Genomic DNA, 23,298 nt, shown 5'->3' on the forward strand with positions numbered 1-23,298 from the left:
AAATATTAATTAATATGATTTTCTAAAGCAACTTTCTAAATGTATTTTTAAAAATAAGTTCAGGAAGCGTGCGTATGGAAAACGAAAGGGTGGAAGTGGGAAAAGAGGAGAAATGAATGCAGCCTAAGTTTACCTTTCTCGCCAAAAAAATATCTACATTATTTACTGATGTTAAAGAAGATATAATTGCTAATAGGGATGATTTAGATATTATATAGTATAAATCTAAGAAATAGCATAAATGTTTATCAAAGCAACATAGTATAAATCTAACAAATAGCATAAATGTTTATCAAAGCAACACCATTCAAGAAATTTTATGGAGAACTCGTACTTTAGATGTCATTTATATGTCTTGTCAAGCGTAGCCTACGATGCATGGCCGTGCTTCACATGGGCTACCTTTGTAGTTAAAGAAAAATGCTTGTATTTGATATGGTCCGAGTAGTACTTCATAAGTCTCAGAATGAATAAATTTTTCATTTCCCCCCTCCATTTATCCTCGGATAAGTTCATTTTTTCAGCCATTATTACTTTGGAGATTATAAAAATAGATGATAAATATATTAAGAATAGATAAACTACTGAATAATAAAAATAGTTACATTAGGGATTTGATAAAGGGATAGTATTTTAGTTTTTTTATTTATATATACTACATCCGTCCCAAAATATAACAACCTATGATTGAATGGGATATATCCTAGTCCAATAAATCTGGACAACACTTTGTATTCAACGTGCAATCCTAAATAGTCATATTTTGTGACGGAGGGAGTACTAGTAGATAAGTAAAATAATAAATTTATTTTGTGAAAGATGGAGTATAGTTCTTACACCCAAAAATGAATTTCGTTTGTTTGACAAACGGACCAACGATCAGACCACGCTGTGACTGTGAGCCGGACAACACTTTGTATTCAACGTGCAATTGTGACTGAGGGAGTACTAGTAGATAGATAAGTAAAATAATAAATTTATGGCTGAATAGCTAATTTAATCCCTCAAGTTTTACCGAAGGCTCAATTTGGTCCTTCACATTTTATTTTGTCCACATAGCTCCTCTAAATATTTGTTTTGGCTTGAAATCACCTTAGGCCCACTTAATATGCCATATGGCTATTTCTAGTTAATATTTCTATTAGAAAATGTCCCTTTTACACTTAATTTGTATATACAACTATATACTAGAAAATAGAAAACCAAAGATGAATAAACAACATTGCAGATGTGTTTCCCATTATTTCAACATGTGCACATAAAACTTAAGCAATTGCTACTGTATATACTTTCTAGTACATAATTTATTTTCGTTTTACATAATTTACTATGGTGACCTATAAGAAAATCAAGCATGCAATTTTTCTCTTATATATGTGAATGATAGGGGTATAAGTGTCATTTATCAAAAGAGTTGTTGGTTCAATGCTACATTTGAACTAAAATGAAAACTTAAAGGACTAATACGGATAGATTGAAACATCAAGGACTAAACTGAGTCTCAGATGAAATTTGAAGGAGCACCTTTTGTGAAAGATGGAGTATAGTTCTTACGCCAAAAAAATGAATTTCGTTTGTTCGACAAACGGACCAACGATCAGACCACGATGTGACTGTGAGCCTGGACAACGCAGCAGCAAGCCCCGTACCGCGCGTACGCCGGGGCAACGTGGCACACGCTCCTACCCTAGCGATCGGAGACGAGCCGACCGCGTTGTGGCGCGCGCCCCCATTGCCATTGCAATTGCTCGTCTCGTCTGTCGTCTCATGGCTCTGCTCGAGTGCTCGACTCGCCCACACGACACTGCCACCGCGCGCCATTAACTCCCGCACCCGCATTCATGCCCGCGCCGCGTTCCAACCACCGCACCGCCTTAAATGCCCCTCCATCCCCCATTCCCATCCCTCCTCACCTCCACCTCCACCTAGCTCTAGAGCCTTCCCTCTCCTCCTCCTCCACATCCACCGGAGAGAGTGTGTTTATTGGTTCTTGGAGGAGAGATGTCCAAGATGGCGGAGGAGAAGGTGCTGGCGGCGCCGGCCACCGTCGACGGCGGGATGCAGTCCTCCGGGGACCTGCAGGCTTCGTCGGCGGCGGCGGCGCGTGTGCGGCCCGTCGAGACGCTCCTCCGCGCCGCGCCGCTGGGGCTCTGCGTCGCCGCCATGGCCATCATGCTCCGCAACTCGGTCACCAACGAGTACGGCACCGTCTCCTACTCCGACCTCGGCGGCTTCAAGTACGCTTCTGGAACTCTCCTGCGGCGGCGGCGGATCGACATGGCTCACTCTCCTCTGATCTGATTTCTTTTTGTTGTTTTTCTTTTTCCCAAGGTACCTGGTGTACGCGAACGGGCTCTGCGCCGCCTACTCGCTGGCGTCGGCGTTCTACATCGCCGTGCCGAGGCCGGCGACGTTGTCCCGCTCCTGGGTCGTTTTCCTCCTCGACCAGGTTGCTTTCCCCTCACTGCTGCTTCTTCCTCCATTTCTTGCCTTCCCAACAAGGATTCACTCCAATTTGCAGCCCTTTCGATTCATTTTGCTCGAGCAATCATGCTCCTGTAGTAGAATGAAAAAAAAAAAAAGCTCGATGCGTCGGAAATAAAAAGCAGAAATCTCGGGGTATTTAGAGGGGGAAAGTTGAAGTTCGATAAAATTTTGTTTAAATTTGAGTAAAATTGACTTAATTTATTTATTTTTGAATATATCGGACGAAAGAATATCCTATCAGAGGATGGAAATTCCTGAAATTTCAGATGTTCTTGAAATTTCGTTCCCGAATTTCCGTTATGTCTGTGTCGAGCTCACTGAGGTATTTGTAGGACGGTGTTTTCGGTGTGAACCTTTCCTTGGATCCGTATGTATCTGTTAGCTTACCAAACCGAGAAATCAACAAATCCTGTAAAAAAAGATCTGATCCTTTTTAGTTCATATATAACCCAACTGACGAACTGAACCGACCGATAACATCTGCAAAAAAGATTCTGAGGGATCATATCATACCTATCCATACGATGAACTAACTAAGGCTGACTTCTTTTCTTCTCTTTCCTAACTCACCTCTCTCGTCTTGCTTATGCATGGTTTTTAAAATACTAAACGGTATATTTTAAAAAAAAGTTTCTATATGAAAGTTACTTTAAAAAATCATTTAATATATTTATGTTATTTTTAAGCTAATACTTAATTAATTATACATTGATACACCACCATGTTTTTGGGACCGTCTCGAACATAATATTTTTCTCAATTTCAAACTTCAACTTTCTTATTATTTTCCGTTAGCTTGTTTTTTAAACTGTTAAATAATACTTTTTGACAAAATGTTTCTACGTAAAAGTTGTTTAAAAGATTCAAATAAATCCATTTTAAATTTTATAATAATTAATACTTAATTAGTGGGACAATAGCCATTTTGCTCCATGAAGTTTCGCTCTGAGATCATTTTAGTCCATGACCTTTCAAATTGTCCAAGCGAGCCTTTAAACTTTTTAAACTTTATCATGTGGACATATATATATATATATATATATATATATATATATATAGTCCTTTGGCCCATCGGAAATTTGCCATGTAGGCATGCCATGTCATCTTTCAATGTCATCTTTCAATGCCACGTCATCTTTCAATGTAAATATATGATGAAATGCCCAATTTGCCCATACACATGACCAAATTGTTCCTGGAGCAAAACTTCTATTCTCCCTTAATTAATTATATGCGAATGAACTTTCTCGTTTTATGTGCGCCAAAAAAATTATCAAATCAACTGAGAGAACATGCTAAGCTGAGATGAGATCACATATATGCAGGTGTTCACGTACCTGATCCTGGCAGCGGGGGCGGCGTCGGCGGAGCTACTGTACCTGGCGTACAACGGCGACAAGGAGGTGACGTGGAGCGAGGCGTGCGGCGTCTTCGGTGGATTCTGCCGGCAGGCGAGGACGTCGGTGGCCATCACCTTCGCCTCCGTTGCCTGCTACATCCTCCTCTCCCTCATCTCCTCCTACCGCCTCTTCAGCGCCTACGACCCACCCCAGCCTTCCCTCGGCAACAAGGGCGTCGAGATCGCCGCCTTCCCCCGCTGATCGCCGCCGCCGCCGGAGACGAAGAAGAAGACGACCACCCAGACGACCACCACCACCACGACATCCCCAGCTACTAAGCTTGAGCTGCTGCGTGCTTGGGTACTACTACTAGCTAGGCGAGAGCATGATTAAGTAATAATAATAAGTACTTTTATCTCTCCAGCTAAATATATAGTGATGAGTGCTTTTTAATTTCTTCTTGTGCTCTGTTATATATATATGTGATTATCTCTGACCTGATCATGATCATCGTCGTCATATACTCATATATCTCTACTCGAACTCGTGGTATGTATGGTTGTTGATTCGATCAGCTGTGGTGAACTGATTGACCCGTTACAAAGATTGCAAACTGGATATGTATCTGCGGTTAGAGAATGGGTGGTATAATTTGAGATCTTGAATGGGTGTTGCTTAAGGGCTCCTTATTTTCCCCCTTTGGAATGAATGATTTATTGAGAACATTGGAGTAAGAAAAAAAAAAGAACTTGGAAATTAGATGTCACGGTTTGTTGTATCGTAATATTACGAGTCTATCGGAAATTTATAGAAAACGGCGTTTGGTAATACCATTGGAAAAACATGTATATCATGTGGAATTTACACGAGACAATGTATATTTGAGTTTATGCAAAATTCAAATATAATAGCCTAGTACTCCCTCCGTTTTTTAATAGATGACACCGTTGATTTTTTCTCACATGTTTGACTATTCGTTTTATTCAAAAAATTTATGCAAATGTATAAGATATAAATCACACTTAAAGTACTATGAGTGATAAAACGACTCATAATAAAATAAATTATAATTACGTAAATTTTTTAAATAAGATAAATAGTCAAATATGTGAGAAAAAGTCAACGGTTTTAACTTTATTTTTTTATTTTTTAAAAATTTTATGGTGTAGTAGGAAGAGAGTAGGGGTTTAGGGTTTAGGGTTTAGTAGTAGCTTCCAAAGGATTTTGTTGGACTCCTTACTCTGTTCAAAGCAATCGTGTACAAATAATCTTACATCGGATTTTAGTACTATAAAATTCATACTCTCTCCGTCCTTAAAAAAAAAAAAAGATAAACTCTGGGTTTCCGTGTCCAACGTTTAATTATCCGTCTTATATGAAATTTTTCTATAATTAGTATTTTCATTATTGTTAGATGATAAAACATGATTAACACTTTATGCGTGACTTATCTTTTTAATTTTTTTCATAATTTTTTCAAATAAGACGGACGGTCAAACGTTGGACACGGAAACTTAGGGTTTGTATTTTTTTTTTTTTTGGGACGGAGGGAGTACGTTCTATTTAGTACATGAGGCACTGTTCTGTGGAGGGGGGTTAGGAATGGTGGATAGTAATATGATTATTTAAAAGCAGCTTTTTATAAAGTTTCTTTTTTTTTAGAAACGTAACATTTAAACATTTGTTCAGAAAGCATGCCTATGCCTATGAAGGCTGTGTTTAGTTTATACTAAAATTGAAAGTTTGGTTTAAATTAGAACGATATGACGAAAAAGTTGGAAATTTGTGTGTGTAGGAAAGTTTTGATGTGATGGAAAAGTTGAAAATTTGAAGAAAACTTTGGAGCAAAACACGGCGGAAAATGAAAAGCGAGAGAGAAGTTGGGAAAATAGGAGAAAAAACTTCCGTATGGAAAGCTTTTGTAAAGACTGTATTCTTTATATAGTTCATTAAACGTGCATGTGAAAAAACTTCCGTACGGAAAACTTTTGTAAAAACTGTATTGTTTATATAGTTCATTAAACGTGCACGTGAAAAAGGAGAAAAAATAAAGTTAAATGAAGTAGAAAAGAACACACAACAAAGTAATTTACAGAACAGTTCACCAGAGGTTGGTGACTGCAGTTATTTAGGAATCACTAGGCCCTCTTACCTTGAAAGCATTTTAATCTGAAATTAGAAAACAAAAACTTGAAATAATTAAAAACCATTTTCAAAATTTCCTTATGCTGGTATTTATTGGATTTTATTTTTTCTTTTCCTATTGTACCATTGCCAAAAACTAATTAAATAATTTCAAAGGTAATTTAAAAAGGAATCAACTTCAAATTCTAAATTTGAAATAAGAAAATGAATAATTTTGATATTGGGAATATATATACCATCTTTGACTCTTTATGTAATTATTTATATATATTAATAATTAGCAAGTCCTAATTGTCGTGTATACTTTTTTTTAAAGATAATATCAGCCGATATAATTTAACAATTATATTGACATTCCATTAAAATTATAATATTATAATATACCTGTAAATAGCCCGGATAACATAAGATTGGCTCGATCCATTATTCATTGAATAAGTAATACCAAAATGTAGAATGAACCAATATCTACATATATCATACATTGTTGTTTTTTCTCCAATCAATATAGGGGTTGCTCAGATTGTATCCAAAATAAACCTTATCAAAATTTGGGTCTAGATCCCCTGGAGTTGGAGCCAACTCCACCGGTAGATTTGGCTCAATCTTAACCGTTCTTCTGACTTCTACGGCTGGGATCATGGCACCTACTCTTCTTCTAATCAACTATCTTAATCATATAGATTTAGAGGAAAATATTTAGTTTTTTTGAAGTACTTCCCACCATAACCATGATTATTCTCCGACCAATAGTATCAATAAAACAACGCTGGCCATCACAAAACCATATAAATAAACATTAGCATTATGTTCTTCACCATGGTTGGAGGTGGAGATGGTGGGTGGAATACCCTTGAATCTTCAGTTTGACTGTTTGAGGCAATGAAGAACAATATGCCAATTTTATCACCATAGCTGAACTAAAGTTTGATGACAAAGACGAAGCTATCGCGGCTCTGGAGGGGAAACGATGGTCTGCTGCTTTGGTACTAGTAATTTAATTAGGAAAGGAAAGAAACACAGTTACAGAGATTAGAGAAAATCTCAGCCGTATAAGTCAAAAGGACGGTTGAGATTCGGCCAAATCCACCGGTGGAGTTGGCCCCAACTCCAGGGGATCTGGACCCATCAAAATTTGGTATATTGTCAAAATTTTAGTAGGATTTCTTATGTATTATCAAAATTTGGCAAGAAAGTAAATGGATGCACATATTTGACAACTTAAAAAAAACATGGTTTGAAATGGTATTAATCTGAACCAGCCCGAAACTTCGGAGTACTCTCTACTAGTACTAGCCATTTCAAGAAAAAAAAAAACCCTGCCGCTTGTTTAAGAGAAATTTAAAATTTTGTCGTTAACAAGTTCTTTTTTTTTTTTTTGCTATTGACTAGTTAGCGTGCACGTGCAAGGCACGTCAACAATATTGAATAGTAAATACTTTACATATATGGAACAGAAAAAACTTAACCTTTACTGTAACAATAGAGAGAAACAAATCGATTATTCTTTTTCTAAAAAACAAACAATCAAATAATATATCACCGATAATTGTTTACGGCCCATTGCCATCCCCGCCACTTAACGCCTTGCATGTTGGCCCCAAGCCACACTCTTTTTTAGGCAGAGAGAATTCAGTTATTTTTTTAGTATTTATAATTATCCAAAATGGTGCTACTGTTTGTTAATGGTGGTGCAAACAATTGCTTTGCTGGTCCAGTTTAAAATCGGATGATTAACGGAAGCATAGTGACAGGGATAAATCTCCGAGAAAAATGGCATAAATCAACAATACTCAAAGAGTCTCGCATTGATGCTATGTAAGAGAAAATTTGATTATGAAATACAAGTTACAAATTATCATGGTCATGTAACTGTTTGCTAGTGTTTATGCAAATGGTCATTTCTTTCATTACGGTTTGATTAGATAATTACTAACAGCATCATTAGGTTGATAAATTGGATGGTTGCTAATAACATCATCAGGTTGCTGTGACAATATGATCTTTCTGCAAGAAAAGGTTGCAGTTATAGTGATGAAGTTGTGAGCCAAAAGGCAGAATAAAGGCACAGTGACATCTGTCACGCTGATGGTACTGAAGTACGCAAATCTGTTTACAAATTGTAGCATTTTTTTGTCATTTTTCAGTTGAGGTAGATGTGAGAGGCGACGTCTTGGATGAGCTAGTTGAAGCCCTAAAGCAGCCTGGTTTGAGCACCTGCAAACAAAACCACACCTCCAGCTGTCAATCAATCAGCTTCCAAATTTGCCAAAATTACTATAAGAAAATCTTGCAATGGTCAAGCACGTTTAATACACGTCTAATAAAACCATTTTCTATATACAGACTTAGAACATATTGTTTTTCTCAATTTTATCAAAATTATCTAATTGAATGTTGTGATTTGTCAGATACACATTAAAACAAAACCCTGCTGAAATTATCTGAACTTCGCATACCACCTGCTGAATCACTGTAAAACAAAAACATTTTTTTCTCTGAACCTTGATGTTCATCGCCAAAGTTGGGTTAGGCAGTATCCAACACATGGGCCTAAATTGTCCCTTTAGGCAATATACATACATATGAGGTAGTGTAAGAGATACATTACAGAAGAAATTTGGAGAGCAGCAACATTTACAGTGCTCTCCTGTCTAAACAAATCGTTCCTTGCTTCAATTATCTTTGGACATGTGGTCTATATATACTCTGTACATTTCAATAATCTTGAGACATGTTGTCTATACTCAGTCCATTACAATGCTCTCCAGTCCAAACAGGTGAAATGGATTGAAGCCATAACTCCTACTACGAGTATATGAAATAAGAGTATTAACAATGTATATATTTCTTACCAACAATATTGTAGATATGCAGTGATCCTTGTGGCAGTGCAATTCAAATATGGTATCTAAAATATGGGTAATTATCATAACAGGATAAACAAGCTACAAAGGATTTATGCCACATGTAAATTTACTTAATTAACTTGCAATGTCAACTGGCTGAAATAATAATTTTTCGAGATGATTACAGCACTTTAAAAGCAATAGCTTCAAAGGCTAACAACAAAAACACTATAGCTGATAAAAAAGGTACGGTAAATTATATTTCTTGCCTTCAATAGTAGAAAAGAAATAGAACTGCATTGACAAATGAAAGATGTCCAGAAATCTCAAAACTTTTTTACATATCTAGCTATCAAAGTCACATATATGCCCATTCCAGTCAAATATATGATTAAATTAAGAAATGCACAAATTGGAATACCCAGAAACTGCATCACATTAGTTTGAGCTACCATGTAATAATAATCTACTGCCACATGGGAATATGATATTGAAAATTAGCCTAAGAACAAAAGTACAGTGGAGCCCAAGAACTAATTGCCTATAGGATAAGCCCCAACCACAGGATGGCATCCATGGTCTAGCTTTGTGGTCTGCCAAAACATTTACGTGTTTTCCTCTAACAGAGCTCACCTTCACCTGCAACAATCAGGCCTCAGGACCAGAGGGGAAGTCACAGTTCCATAGCATCTGAGTTTACAACAGAGGGGATGATTGAATCGAATTACATCCAGCTAGGGTAATATTCAAAAATAGAAATAGAACGACAAAAGAAGTTAAAGAATAATGCACGTGCAAGGCAAAGAACCATAAATTAACATGACATGTTTCATAATTGTAATCATTCCATAGTTCATAATAGATGCGCAAGAAGTTCAGTTAAGAAATTTTTTTACCAAATCAAATTAATGTTGCACCAAACAAAAAACTATCCAATATAATTATGAGCCAAATGGCATGCGGATTTTTTTAGATGCAAAAGTTTAGTTTTTTCTTCTGAGATGAAACTGTATACAAAATACTGCATACCTCATGAGTACATGGTGTTTGAATATGTGACAATGAAGTGGACCATTGCTACAGGCCTAAGGAAGAACCAGCTCCAACAGGGGAAGAACATAAGCACTCCAGAGCCATTTCTTCAATTCAGGGGTTCCTATCAATGAAAACTGAAAAACAAATCCTTTGTACATAAACAATTGCATGTTTGTACTGCAGGAAAAACGTTTACATATTCAGTTATCATGAATTATGTGTATAGAACTAAACTTGACATGTTCAAGGAAAATATTATCACTGCATAAATCTGAATTTGTGATGTGTATGAAAGCATGATATCCAGTAATATCAATAGAATACTCTACATGCAATACCATTGCTTATAATGATGTCCAAAGTATCAAGTGATGGTGCATAGAAGTATAGGACTATAGGGGCTTGTAGCAGCAGAAATATTAGAATGGCCTCATCCTGAAACTAAAGTATGCAGTATTTTTAGTCCATAACGGTCTCCACATGTCTTTAGTAGTAACAATGACAAAGATATACAGGGACTGTCACACAGTCAGTCACATATGTGGGCTGGGCCAAGCGGTGGGAGGAGAAAAACAAAATTTGCATCAACAAGAAGCACGTGAGGTAACTAACAATGTCTATTGGTAAAAATTGTACAAATCTACGAAACAAAACGTCTAGAACAATCCATGCATACAAACTTTTATAAAAATATTTCTAAAAGTAATGACCTTCTCAATCTCAGATGATTCACATTGCTAGCGTTCACCTTTAGAATGAATATCCTACTCTGCTCTTTTCAGCTTGGAATTTCCTCCTGGAATCAAATAATAATACCAGGTTGAATTTTATATTGACAATGTACTATTATTTGCATATTTCAGAAAAAAGCTAGTGAGCAAGGCATCATACACTGTTAACTGTTCAATGTGCAAGATGTCTAAAATGACAGGGGAAGTATGCAGTACGACAATAATCAAATCTCTATAACTTCGCCACTTTCTTTACTATAGTCCCTCTTGGTGGTGTTTGGATCCAGGGACTTAACTTTAGTCTCTGTATTTAGACACTAATTTAGAGTATTAAATATAGACTACTTACAAAACTAATTACATAAATGAAAGCTAATTTGCGAGATAAATTTTTTAAGCATAATTAATCCATAATTAGAGAATGTTTACTGTAGCATCACATAGACTAATCATGGATTGATTAGGCTCAATAGATTCGTCTCGCGAATTAGTTCAAGATTATGGATGAGTTTTATTAATAGTCTACATTTAATATTTATAATTAGTATCCAAACATCCGATGTGATAGGGACTTAAAAGTTTTAGTCCCATCTAAACAGGGTCTTAGACTTTTTTCTCGAGAATACACAAAAGTTTTTCATGCCTTTGTATCTAGAATTGGGAGGTAGCTCCTCCTAGATTTAAAAAATCATCCAATATTATATAAGTTAAGTTGTCTAAAGAAGATTATATTTCACATGTTATTAAGTACCCACGGATGATTTGCTTCTTTCAGCAAATTAGGTACTGGTGCCGTCTTCTCCTTCATCTATCTCTCAGTTGTATCATTTTCCACGTACAAAACATGCTTTGAGTCAGTGCTACCACTGATAAGGAAATTGATATTGGCATTCATACTAATACTAACTAAAGAGGAGGAAGGGCAACAAAGGATGGGCTTGCAAATAAATTTAAGGTACTTGAATTGCACCTCAGTGGAGGCGGTGGAGAGCCTAGCCTAGGATATGAGCATTTTGTTTGTTACCTCTCTGACCAAGGAGCTCACTTTTTTTTCCCCGGAAAACAAGGAGCTGACTTTGGTTACAGAAAAATCAGAAGCATGTACTGGAAAGCAATAATCCCTCTAGATGAAATTGAACTGGGTTGGATAGCAATAGTATACAAGTTCACTAATTCACCTGTTGTTGATAACCTATTACTATATTCCATTCTTACCCCTTCTCTTATAGCTCATTCTCATAATTTGTAACTCCACCGCAGTCCCTACCAAACAATAAATCACAATTTATCCATCCAAAACAACATTTGCTAAGAGAGTTAGGGCCTGTTTGGTACAACTCCAACTCCTAAATATAACTCCAGGAGTTGAGTCTGGAGTGGAGTTGTGGAGCTGGCTAAACCCAGCTCCACAACTCTAGTACATTTTTTGAGAGAGCTCTACCCAACTCCACTCCTAGTTTTGGTGGAGCTGAAACTGTTTGGCTGAGCTCCAGCTCCAGGAGAGGTGGAGTTGAAGCTGGAGTTGTGCCAAACAGGCCCTAACTATTTTCTAGGACATGGTTGGCTGCAGCTTCAGTTCATTCTCTGGCAACATCCTGTTGGTTGCAGGCTGCCGCTGGTACTCTTTGATCCCCGCAAGCTGGCACTGCTAATTAACCCCCAACGGCCACTGTCATTGCTAACAACATGGCCTCTAGGCGCTAGTCTAAAATTCGTTGGGTGGGTGAGCTAGACTGGGTTCCCCTATTAAAATAAAATCCCCAACTGGCATAATCTGTATAAAATCCCAAATACACAGTCAGAATAATACGCAGGCAGCAGCAGCTGAACCAAGCGGCAAGCGCACATGAGCCGAACCAGCAATAGGAGCCGAGGAGAACCCCTCCCACGTACCTTGAGCAGCACCATGGAAGCCCGGTAGTCGCAGCTCTGCTCCTGTCGTCACGCCAGATCGCAGGTGGAGTTCATGGCAGCGATGGATCCACGGCTCCGATGGTGGCGGTTGCAGGCGGAGTAGGGAACCGGTGGCGGCGAGGAATTGAGGAGGCAGCGGGGAAGGCGCGACGGTGGTGAAGCGCGAACGCGCGCGAGGGGAACCCGCAGAGGGGGAAAGCGCGGCGGTAGTGAGGCACGGATGCGGGGGGAAGGGCGCCGGTGGGATGCGTAGACACGGGGTGGGGAACGCCCAACGGCGGTGGGGAGGCACGGTCAGGGGTGGAGGCGGGGAGGAGTGCGCCCGGCGGTTTGGGGATAGGACGGGGAAGAGCGCTAATCCAATCGCTATTTTGCTGTAACCGCTGTTTACTCGAGGTATGAGATTGGTGGGAGATCGCTAATTGCAGAGGTGATCCAACTTTTGATATAAGCCATTGGATGAATAGATCTAAGGGTAAAAAAAAAGTAGGTATTTGATGAACTCGTACTTTTTATAGTAGTATAGATGAGTCATAACCCACACCGCTTGGTTTTTGCACCAATCAGTGATGCAATTACGAAATGACAGTAATGCTTCGTTCGGTTGATCATATTAAAGAAAAGATTAGGGAGATTTAGAGGAGAATAATTTCACATCTATTAATGAGTGGAATTAATCCCCTGTAACCTCGATCTAATAGGAAATAACCGAACAAAGAGAAATAAAAGAGACATGTAGGCTAATATTTTTATTTAACCTTTCACATAATTTTTTTTCTATTAATCCAAAAATGAATGTTATTTAATCAGCACTATGTCTAGTAACCAATATACACAATTTGAGAGAATCTAAGATTGACTTGGGAACATTTCTGGATTGATGCCAAAATATGCCATACCAATTATTTGGCAACTTAAATAGTATGCGATTGGTTTGGATTAGAGCCAGAGCATTGCTAATGCCCATACTTTATTTGGCAATATTCTAGAACTTCCTTCACTGATATCAAACACATGAATAGCAAACCAAATATATATACTACTAGAAAATTTATGCTCCTGTTGGCGCGCCTACTGATTAACCCGTACATGCGAAATATGTAGCGATATAGCCTCTTAATAGTATTTTAATTTCCGTTATTTTTAATCCAAACGGATAGTATGTCATGATCAAGCTTTAAGATAAGGTGTGGCTTGGTTAGCAGTTGGAGTAGCACACAGTGGTAAAGCTCGAGAAGCTTTACCATTGCACGTCATCGTTGATAGGACCGATCATTTTTCAAATGATTTCATGATGTGCCAATAGTACCTTGCTATGTATTTAATTTATTTTGCATTAACATTTGATTTTGATGCTACTCCATTTTTATTTTTTAAGATAGTTTTTTTTACTTGATTTAGTTCTCTATACTTTTGTAGTGCTAATATTTTACGGATATATAAAAGTGGCATTTGTTTACTTTGATGTCAAATTCTGTAGCATGAGATGAGGACATTGGTATATACTTGAAATGTTCCTTAGGGTAGTAACCTCTTGTTACATAGTTGCATAATAGATTTATTGGTAATTTTTTAATTGCTTGGAATTGTGTCATCCTTTATACAATTTTTTTGGAATTTTAATTTTGTGTACTAAAAGTCACATTTAGATCTATCATATGACACGTATAAGTTAATAGTACATTGGCTCATAATAATGAAGAGAGGAAAAAAAATCCTCTCAAAAAACAAGAGAAAAAAAAAAGAAAAGACAAACAACCAAAGAGGCCTAGTCCTACCCCTCTCCCACTGGCTGGCACAGCTGAGCTGCAGCCCAGCCACTGGCGGGACGGCCCAACTCGAGCGAAAAAGCTAATTGGCGACTGGACATGTGTCGCGCGCGGGGGTGGGGCGGCGGACGGCGCCCGCGAGAGAGGTTTTTTATTTCGGTCTCTGTTTTGTTTTTTTTTCTGTTTCTTCCTTTTTTTTGGGTTCTATTTCTGTTTTGGTTTTTTCGGTTTTTTTTCTCTTTCTTTTTCTGCTTTTTTTAAGATGTACGTATGCAAAGTTTATATTCGTATATATACCAAATTTTGTATTTGTACGCATATAAAGTTTGTATTCGTGTTATTTTCTCTCGGTATATATATAGGTGGTTTGTATACACGTATGCAAAAATTGTATACATGTATACTTTTTATATGTCAATTTTTGGTACACATAAAAATTATATATACGTATGTATATACTTTATATACGTATGTATAAATTTTGTATTGTATATGTCGACGTTTGATGTTGCAATTCCGGTATTTGTATAGGATGGAGATCGTTGGTACTAGGATATATACGAGAGTGAGGTAAAAGAGACGGAGACATGATTTTTATACAGGTTAGGACCCCTTAATTGGCAGGTAATAACCCTACATCCTGTTGACCGAAGCCGGTCGTTGCTCTTATTCATCATAATCACACCAGTACAATATTTGGGGTAGCCTATCTAACTGTTGTCGACATGACGGTCTGAACGTCTGACTCGTAGTCGACAACAGGGTAGCCTTCCTCCTCGAGTTCGTGCCCGGCAAGATCAGAGACAACGCTATGTCTCTCCTGACAGTATCCGGAGACATCGTAGGGGACTAGCCGTGCTTATCCCTGATGTCGATATCCGGCGGCTTATCTTGGCGTATGTTGGCTTGTATGTTGTGGCCTCTATTGTTCCATGTATGTTGATTGTCTCTTCTATGGTGGGTGTGTGTTGATCGTCTCCCCTCTCCTCCTAGGGGGCCTTGTATTTATACCCATAAGTGTCCTCTTGTCCAAGTAGAACTAGGGAAACCAATATGGATACAATCCAAGTAGTCCTTGTCGTTTCCATGTAGAACTCTGGTTGTCTTTCCTTATCCGGAACTCCTCCTATATCCGCGGGTTGTTTCCGTATAGGACATGGTATGTGGTGGGTCCTGCCGAGATTTAGTCAACTACTATTAGGTATGTGGTATCCATAACCCTGACAGTAGTCCCCGACTTCAATGCAAATGAACGAGTTCATATTCTCAACCGCAAACCTTAGAGGAACTGTTATCGAGCTCACGTGACCGTTCTCGGTGAGTTCAGAGATAACGTTAAACTTCCTTTATCAGCCTCGTGTGGGCACCTAAAGGGTTTGTCTGAGTCAATCATCAAAGTCAACCAAGAAAGTACAGAGCATATGACTAAGTTACCCGTCTTGCTGTAATCGAGAATTTGGATTGAAGTCAAGAAATTTTATCTCGACAGGTACACCATCTCTTCATTCCGTATTCCTTGTCGAGATCCACCAACCGTTCTTGAGTAATCGAGTAGGCGTAGAGTCTGCGACGGAGCCTTGTCAACATTTGTCGTACTCGCCTTTGTCGATCTTGGTGTAGAACCATAGAGACATGGAGTCTTCAACGATGTCGAATAGAGTTTTCCTGAAATCAATACTTAGAAAAGAATATTAGATAGAAATAGCCCCCGAGTGAACGCTCAAAGGGTGACATGTTATAATATGTATGGAAAACTAAAAATGAATTAAATTTACATACCAATGTTTTGTATATGAGCGTCTACTCTTTTACCAACTTCGATCAGTCAATTTGTTTGAGTTATACACTCTCCCTAGCCCCCAGCCTTGTCGTCGGAGAATCGTTCTCGGGAAATAAGGCTCTTAGACCTTTGACCTGCATCGGTTGAATAAGCACTTATCCTAGCCCCCAGCCGTGAAGTTGGAAAACCCAATTTCCGATTACACGGCTTGGTTAATACGCACGGTGAGAACTCTTACACGACCAGATCTTACATGGTCTTTTGTCTCTACAGGATCCGACAAGGCCTTATCCGCTCTGGGCGTCCCTAGCCGAAGTTCCCTTAGGTTCCTCGGAGGCCTTGTCAAGACGGTGTAAAAGGACATTAGGATAGGTTTCAATGCTAGGTGTTTTTGTGGTAAGGGATCTCTGGGTAAAACGCTTGGCGATATTGTGTACCTGATATCAACTTTGTTGAAGTAGAGGTAATGGGAGAATCGCTACACCTCTAGTCAAGAACCAGGTAGTAGTCGTAACTCAACGACTAGAAGTAAATGTACGAGAGATCACTACGATTGAATGGTTAAGAACCAGTGAGTAGGTGTCTCTCGATCATTTGAAGTCGTGGTGCGAGGACCGCTGCGTTATTGCTGTAGTCGTACCTCGACCATCTGAGGTTGCGGTGCGAGGGATTGCTACGTACTGGTTTGAGGACCAGCGAACGTGTAGAATCATCTCTCGAACACCAATGGAGGTTGCGGTGCGAGAGATTGCTACGTACTGGTTTGGGGACCAGCGAACAAGTAGAATTATTTCTCGAACACCAATGGAAGTTGCGGTGCGAGAGATTGCTACGTACTGGTTCGAGGACCAGTGAACGTGTAGAATTATCTTTCGAACACCAATGGAGGTGCTAGAGTTGGTTTATTACATGTGCGTCTCATGTGGCCAGCATGACTCACGCACCCAACTTATAGCATATCCGGATGTCCATTCGCAATCATGTCGGGTGATCAAGCCGACGGTGTTCGCGAGGAATTATCCGTTAACAATCTTTTCTCGAGTAGTCCAGCCATGGCCGATGCTATGAGGTAGGTCGTCGGTCTTCGTTGGTAGGTTGGGCGCGACGACTCTGCATTTGTCGAGATCGTTCTCGATAATGCGGTGTACTCGACGACAACCTACTCGGGTGCTCAATTGTTCCTGAAGAATATTTTCTAGAAGGCAAGACATATAGCAGAGAATATCGAGTATGTACTCAACAAACTGCATGGATCTTCTAGCATTATCAGGATATAACGAGCAGATATAAATATCAGGCATTATGTAGACCATAAACAAGCATGATTTATACAGAAGAAAATAGAGCGAGCCCCCAGCGTTAGACCGTAGTCAATTTAACATCGGGGACACCCGCGCAACAAATATTGTATAAAAAACATGCTCTAGGTAAACATAATAAATTATTGATCTGACAACATCTGAAAATAGGTACGGTAAATTGTGTATAAAATATTGCGTACCTTTATAGATACATGCCGGATGTATCTACGGGATTAGTAGATTAATTTAAAAAATCAATCTACTATATACCTTGATTTGCATGCCCGACATACTATCAATAGAAGATATAAGTATGCATGCAGTAGACCTGGACGTCAATATCTTGCTGTCTTGGAAGAGCAATGCCACCTGTCGCATGCATACATGTGTCTAGGCATGTGTACGTGGCATGGTTAGGCAAGCACGCTTGGTTGACCAATTCCGGCTAGCACACGGCAAGTTGGCGACGCAGTGGCGCCTATTCTCGGAGAATTTCGCGCGGCATGCATCGAGGTATATTGGTTGGTGGGAATCGGCGTCGTGTCCGGCCTGTGCGCAGCCAGCCAATAACTCACACCAATTGATGTCGTGCACGAGGAGGAATTGATATTGGATCGGTTTTGGAAGCTGCCGATACTGAAGATTCTCCACGGTGGCGATGACTTGATGAAGCTTGGTCGATCTCGCCGGATCGAATATTCGACGACGATGGTTCCGATCTTGTTGGACGACATACTCCGGTCGGGTTAGATCTCCCCATAACCGAAGTTGTCAAGTAGCTTGTTGTTGGAGAATCCATCTCTTAAACCCATCTCGTCGAAACCCTGAAGCACCAAATCCCCCTACCTAGCGCGCCATTGTTGACGTTTGATGTCGCGATTCTGGTATTTGCATAGTATGGGGATCGTTGGTACTAGGATATATGCGAGACTGAGGTAAAAGAGACGGAGACAGGATTTTTATACAGGTTCGGACCCCTGAATTGTCAGGTAATAACCCTACATCCTGTTGGCCAAAGCCAGTCGTTGCTCTTATTCATCATAATCATACCAGTACAATATTTGGGGTAGCCTATCTAACTGTTGTCGACATGGCGGTCTGAAGGTCTGACTCGTAGTCGACAATAGGGTAGCCTTCCTCCTCGAGTTCGTGCCCGGCGAGATCAGAGACAACGCTATGTCTCTCCTGACAGTATCCGGAGACACCGTAAGGGACTAGCCGTGCTTATCCCTGATGTCGATATCTGGCGGCTTGTCTTGGCGTATGTTGACTTGTATGTTGTGGCCTCTGTTGTTCCGTGTATGTTGATTGTCTCTTCTATGGTGGGTGTGTGTTGATTGTCTGTCTCCCCTCTCCTCCTAGGGGGCCTTGTATTTATACCCATAAGTGTCCCCTTGTCCAAGTAGAACTAGGGAAACCAATATGGATACAATCCGAGTAGTCCTTGTCGTTTCCATATAGAAATCTGGTTGTATTTCCTTATCCGGAACTCCTCCTACATCCGTAGGTTGTTTCCGTATAGGACATGGTATGTGGTAGGTCCTGCCGAGATTTAGTCAACTACTATTAGATATGTGGTATCCATAACCCTGAAACGTAGTAGTATTGTCGTAGTAGTATTGCTGTTGCTACTACTACAGTAGTAGCGGCGCGCAACAGTGGTAGTAGCAGTAGTAGGAGTAGGAGTAGTGGTAGAGCAGTAGTTGCAGGAGGAGTGGACTGGTCACGCGCCCACGCTCCCGTGCAAATCACTCATTAGGGGCACCCCAACTCGAGTTGTGCTACTACTACGAAGCCACGAAGGGGAGTGGAGGGCCTAGGACTACACCCGTCATCTAATGTATAGTGCGCCGTGCTGCGTAAATTTGCATGAAAACCCGTCGGCTCTAGAATATCAGATTACTCTACCTACCAAAGAATTATTTCCTCCCTCCTATAATATAAGACGCGCCCGTATTTCAAGATTCAACGTGTAAAACATTTGACCCATACATAGTATAATATGGAATGAATTTTATTTATTAAAAATTATATCATTGGATTGATATTTAAATTTACTTGTATATGGCTATAATTTTGTTGCTACAAACCTTATAATATATAAGATATTATGAACTAAAGATTAGTTTTGTAGACCATTTTAACTTTAACCGCGCCTTATAGAGGGAACAGCATTAGTAGTGCGAAAATTCGCGTAGATTTTGACACCTGGTTTGGTTTGTGACCTAAATTGGCCTTACCAATTTTTGTCGATGCCAAATTTTGGCTAGGCAAAGTTGTGTTTGGATTGAAGCCAAAATAGCCCAAGTTAATTATTGAAATGGCCTATTTTCTTAGGCATGTCAAAATTTGGTTTCAAACCAAATAGACACTACACACTGTTAAAACGAATTTGCTATATATTTGTCGACAAATTTTCCTCCAAAAATTTGTCAGATGTAATTACAGTACAATCGTAGTGTAATTACACTGTAACTTGCATGCAATTACACTGTAACTATAATGAAATTTGTATGTAACTTTCAAGAATCTCTCGGTAACATGTTATTTCAGTAAAATAGAGGTTGTGGGAACTTCTTTCACATATGTGTGTGCTGTGATTTTTTTCTTTCTCACCAGAACAAATCTTGCAATAGATCTAACGATTCAAAATTACGTGAAACTTACATACAAGTTACACTGTAGTTACATGCAAGTTACAGTGTAATTACATACAAGTTTCAGTGTAATTACACTACGATTGTACTATAATTACATCTGTCAAATTTTTAGTAGAAAATTTATCAACAAATGTATAGGTGGTCCCCTATTAAAATTGCCAAATACTGGTAAGGCCAATTTAGGCCTCAAACCAAAACCGGCCCATAGTGTCTCAGAAGCATATGGAACGGAGCCACGTAGGAGCTGGCTACTGGGCCCGTGGGCTGTGGCTGGCCCGGCCCGCTCCGTTCCAGTGAGCCGGGGCCCGGAGGGAAGAAGAGAGCAACCAGAGCAGCGCGTGTCGAGCGGCGGCGACTCGGTTAGCGGATGGCCGCCTTGCCGCAGGCTGCTGCCGGCGTCCCGGCGAGCCGTCGTGTCGGCGACCGGAGGTGGGACACGCGCTGCGGCGCCGGGGAGGCCCCGCATGGGTGCGCGGAGGCGTGGGGGGCAGCGCCTGGTGCCGCACCTGGAGCAGGCGGCAGCCGACGGGGTGGCGTGGGGGCGGCGCGGCGGAGGCGCACTGCCCACCACAGGAAGACGGCAGCCGAGCCGGCAGAGCCACTCCTGCACCATCAATCGAACATGCAGGGTACGTGGATTTTTTTTCCTCCAATTTTTTTCCCATATTCATTTGTACTGTCAAATTGCTTGGTGAGGAGTTCATTTCAGCTTTCAGATTCGCTCTGCGACAGTGTAACATGTTTAGGGTTCCTTTGGAGTAATTCCTATATAAGTCATTTGGTTTATAGGATTGCTTTAAAGGAAATTTACTACATAGGATAGGAAAGTTTCCTCCACTTCTTGGAGGAATTTTAGCATCAGGTCTAACCTCTAGTTTCAAATTCCTTTGAGATTTTCAATTCATTTTATCTCCAACAAATCAATATATAATCTTAAATCTCCTATGGTTTTCCTATGATACATCCAAACACATGTTTTAAACGATTCCTGTAGTATTACTTCCTGTATGATTCACCATCGTGTGACATCTCAATCCTTGTGTTTTTTATATTCCTGTATTCTCCTGTGACTTTTGTTGAGAATGCCTTGGAAGGCTGAAACGATAGGTGGTACTACGTGTTGTTTAAACTGTGCTGATAGGTAGACCACAAATTAGAACTTAAGAATTGATGTTTGCCAGCAGCCTAGCACCCTAGTCGGAACTTGGAAGGGACCAGAATAATGAAATGATTTGTTGGTCATTAATAGACAGTTTCTTTTGATTGACAGCGGAAATTACTCGATATTGTTCTTCAAATTATTAGTGGTATGAACCTTTTGAGTGATTGACAGGAAACAAATCCACCACTATCTGTTAAAGATGAGAGCCAAAAGTCTGCAGTTGGCCTGACGATATTGTTCTGTTCATAGTCAGTCGCGTCTTCTTGTATTGGTTTTGTTTTACCCTGATTGCGTGAAGTGAAACTATTATTCAGGTTCGCTCAAGTCAATAAGATTTTCACATTTCTCTTTTTAAAAAGGGATAAGATTCAGACAATCATTTCTGCAAGTGCATATTGTTCTGCTGCTCCTTTTGCAGATTATAATTGTCGACGCTATTTGTGATCCCGTGCATGCACTTTGGCACTCGTCCATGCCTCATTTTTTCCCCTTCCGCAGCCACTGCAGATGGTTGGTGATCATAGGTTATTCAACACTCAAGTCCTGAACTTCCCTTTTCCTTAATTGACAATACCAGGGTTGGTGCCGATATTGGCTTTTACCTAATTTAAGTATCTCCGCCATGTGTGGCAGGGATTTCTCTTGGTTAGGATTAACCTAATTAACCATCCGGCATGATCCATGCATGGCACAGCTTGTGGGTCTCCTATTTTTGGGGTTGATCTTCCTCCTTCCTCCCCTTGGTATTAGAGGACATCATCTCCCTGTCCCCTCTTTGCCCTGCCATTTCCTTCTCCTTCCTCCTGCAGCAGCTGTCGTAAGTCGTGGCACGACAGCTGCTGCGATATCTATCGCACCAGGAAGGATCCTTCCGAGGAGGAAAGGCAAACGGCGGGACGCTTGAGCCAACACACACCATTGACAAAAACATTAATTAGATCGTGATAGAGGAATATAACAATCACAGAAGCCATGGCAAGCAGCGGCAAGGAGCACCGGCGAGGTGTTCCACGCCCACCGCCGTTGTCGCTCTACATCGAGAGGGAGCAAGGTGAGGTCATCATGGCTGGTCAGGCGCTGGCGACGACGAGGATGCTCCAGCAGGTCGCCACCAGCAGCAGTGGCAAGAAGAGGATACTGTCCAAGCAGCTGTCCATGAAGGAGACAACCCGGGAGGTCAAGTGGGAGAAGCGGCGCAGGCAGATACACCGGCAGAGGAGCAGCATGGCCCTTCAGGATGTTGAGGAAGAAGCGAGTGCCAACATGTTCGCCGCCACCACTGACAGCGAAATGGGCTCCAGCACCGAGCGGGTGCCCAAGAGGCTGACCGATGGAGACCTCGATGAGCTGAGGGGATCCATGGAGCTTGGCTTTGGATTCGACGAGGAGAATGGTGGGCAGAACCTCTGTGACACGCTCCCTGCCCTCGACCTCTACTTCGCCGTCAACCGGCAGCTCTCGGAGCCCAAGATGCGTTTGTCCACTAGCTCCTTGCCATCACCGACATCAGCGACGTCGTCCTCCTCTACCCTCGGTGGCACATCGAACCCGGGTAGCCCCGTCGCACCTTCTTCTTTCATGGACTCGTGGAAGATTTGCAGTCCAGGTAAAGAAAAAAAAGAACAATATTTATCCCCTTTCTCTTGGAATATTGATTCTATTTGTGTTAATTTATGTCACTGTTTTTGTCTGCTAAGATGATGTGAAATTGTGATGCATGCAACTTAACAGGTGACAACCCTCAGCTTGTGAAGACAAGGCTTAGGCACTGGGCTCAAGTAGTGGCCTGTTCAGTGAAACACTCCAGCTGATCAGTGCTGTAACAACCATATTCTCCTCCCAAAAGCCATTAACAATACAATGTTTATATATATATATATATATATATATATATATATATATATATATATATATATATATGCATATCCCTGCATGCATTGGTTAGATGGCGAAGGATGAGAAAATTAAACTTCGATGGTATAAACTGAACGTAACCTTTTTTCCCTCTGATGATGACGCCCATGGTTGTGTTTGTATATATACAGATTTTAGTATACAAATATGTATGTGTTGGCAAACATTAATGTTCTACATATTGCATATATGTGTCCTGGTTTTGCAAGAA

General features: G+C 40.3%; 2 protein-coding genes and 2 long non-coding RNA genes across 8 annotated transcripts; 2 read left to right on the forward strand and 2 right to left on the reverse strand.

Annotated features, from left to right (window-relative positions):
- The first annotated feature begins 1,854 nt into the window (after window positions 1-1,854).
- LOC4335371 (CASP-like protein 2A1) lies at window positions 1,855-4,476 on the forward strand. Its single transcript, NM_001419196.1, has 3 exons — window positions 1,855-2,237; window positions 2,332-2,449; window positions 3,813-4,476. The coding sequence occupies exons 1-3, from the start codon at window positions 2,002-2,004 to the stop codon at window positions 4,086-4,088; spliced, it is 630 nt and encodes a 209-aa protein (NP_001406125.1). The 5' UTR covers window positions 1,855-2,001; the 3' UTR covers window positions 4,089-4,476.
- Window positions 4,477-7,934: 3,458 nt separating this feature from the next.
- Window positions 7,935-8,963, reverse strand: LOC136356291 (uncharacterized). The gene is made up of 2 exons (XR_010741005.1): window positions 8,828-8,963; window positions 7,935-8,189 (listed from the first exon to the last, which is right to left on the reverse strand). It is a non-coding gene; the product is annotated as an uncharacterized lncRNA (long non-coding RNA).
- Window positions 8,964-9,099: 136 nt separating this feature from the next.
- On the reverse strand, window positions 9,100-12,921 carry LOC9270520 (uncharacterized). 2 transcript variants are annotated; one of them, XR_001545664.3, is made up of 4 exons: window positions 12,481-12,921; window positions 10,567-10,652; window positions 9,851-9,990; window positions 9,100-9,511 (listed from the first exon to the last, which is right to left on the reverse strand). It is a non-coding gene; the product is annotated as an uncharacterized lncRNA (long non-coding RNA). The 2 variants fall into 2 exon arrangements; XR_001545665.3 differs by having other exon boundaries at window positions 9,851-10,033.
- Window positions 12,922-20,335: 7,414 nt separating this feature from the next.
- Window positions 20,336-23,298, forward strand: LOC4335373 (uncharacterized). 4 transcript variants are annotated; one of them, XM_066310021.1, is made up of 5 exons: window positions 20,336-20,640; window positions 21,345-21,487; window positions 21,592-21,697; window positions 21,807-22,779; window positions 22,905-23,298. In XM_066310021.1, the coding sequence occupies exons 4-5, from the start codon at window positions 22,146-22,148 to the stop codon at window positions 22,982-22,984; spliced, it is 714 nt and encodes a 237-aa protein (XP_066166118.1). In that variant the 5' UTR covers window positions 20,336-20,640; window positions 21,345-21,487; window positions 21,592-21,697; window positions 21,807-22,145; the 3' UTR covers window positions 22,985-23,298. The 4 variants fall into 4 exon arrangements, with proteins under 4 accessions (XP_066166118.1, XP_015634076.1, XP_015634072.1 ...); XM_015778590.3 differs by lacking the exon at window positions 21,345-21,487; XM_015778586.3 differs by lacking the exon at window positions 21,345-21,487 and having other exon boundaries at window positions 21,592-22,779.

Source organism: Oryza sativa, chromosome 4, assembly GCF_034140825.1.
Source record: "Oryza sativa Japonica Group chromosome 4, ASM3414082v1".
Classification (NCBI taxonomy): domain Eukaryota; kingdom Viridiplantae; phylum Streptophyta; class Magnoliopsida; order Poales; family Poaceae; genus Oryza; species Oryza sativa.

What these genes read in the sequence shown, in the direction of transcription:
- LOC4335373 (XM_066310021.1), top strand. Translation starts at nt 22,146, where the DNA reads ATGGCAAGCAGCGGCAAGGAGCACCGGCGAGGTGTTCCACGCCCACCG. An exon ending in GTGGAAGATTTGCAGTCCAG is followed by an intron (nt 22,780 to 22,904) that starts GTAAAGAAAAAA and finishes GCAACTTAACAG; the next exon opens with GTGACAACCCTCAGCTTGTG.
- LOC4335371 (NM_001419196.1), top strand. Translation starts at nt 2,002, where the DNA reads ATGTCCAAGATGGCGGAGGAGAAGGTGCTGGCGGCGCCGGCCACCGTC. An exon ending in TCCGACCTCGGCGGCTTCAA is followed by an intron (nt 2,238 to 2,331) that starts GTACGCTTCTGG and finishes CTTTTTCCCAAG; the next exon opens with GTACCTGGTGTACGCGAACG. An exon ending in TCGTTTTCCTCCTCGACCAG is followed by an intron (nt 2,450 to 3,812) that starts GTTGCTTTCCCC and finishes ACATATATGCAG; the next exon opens with GTGTTCACGTACCTGATCCT.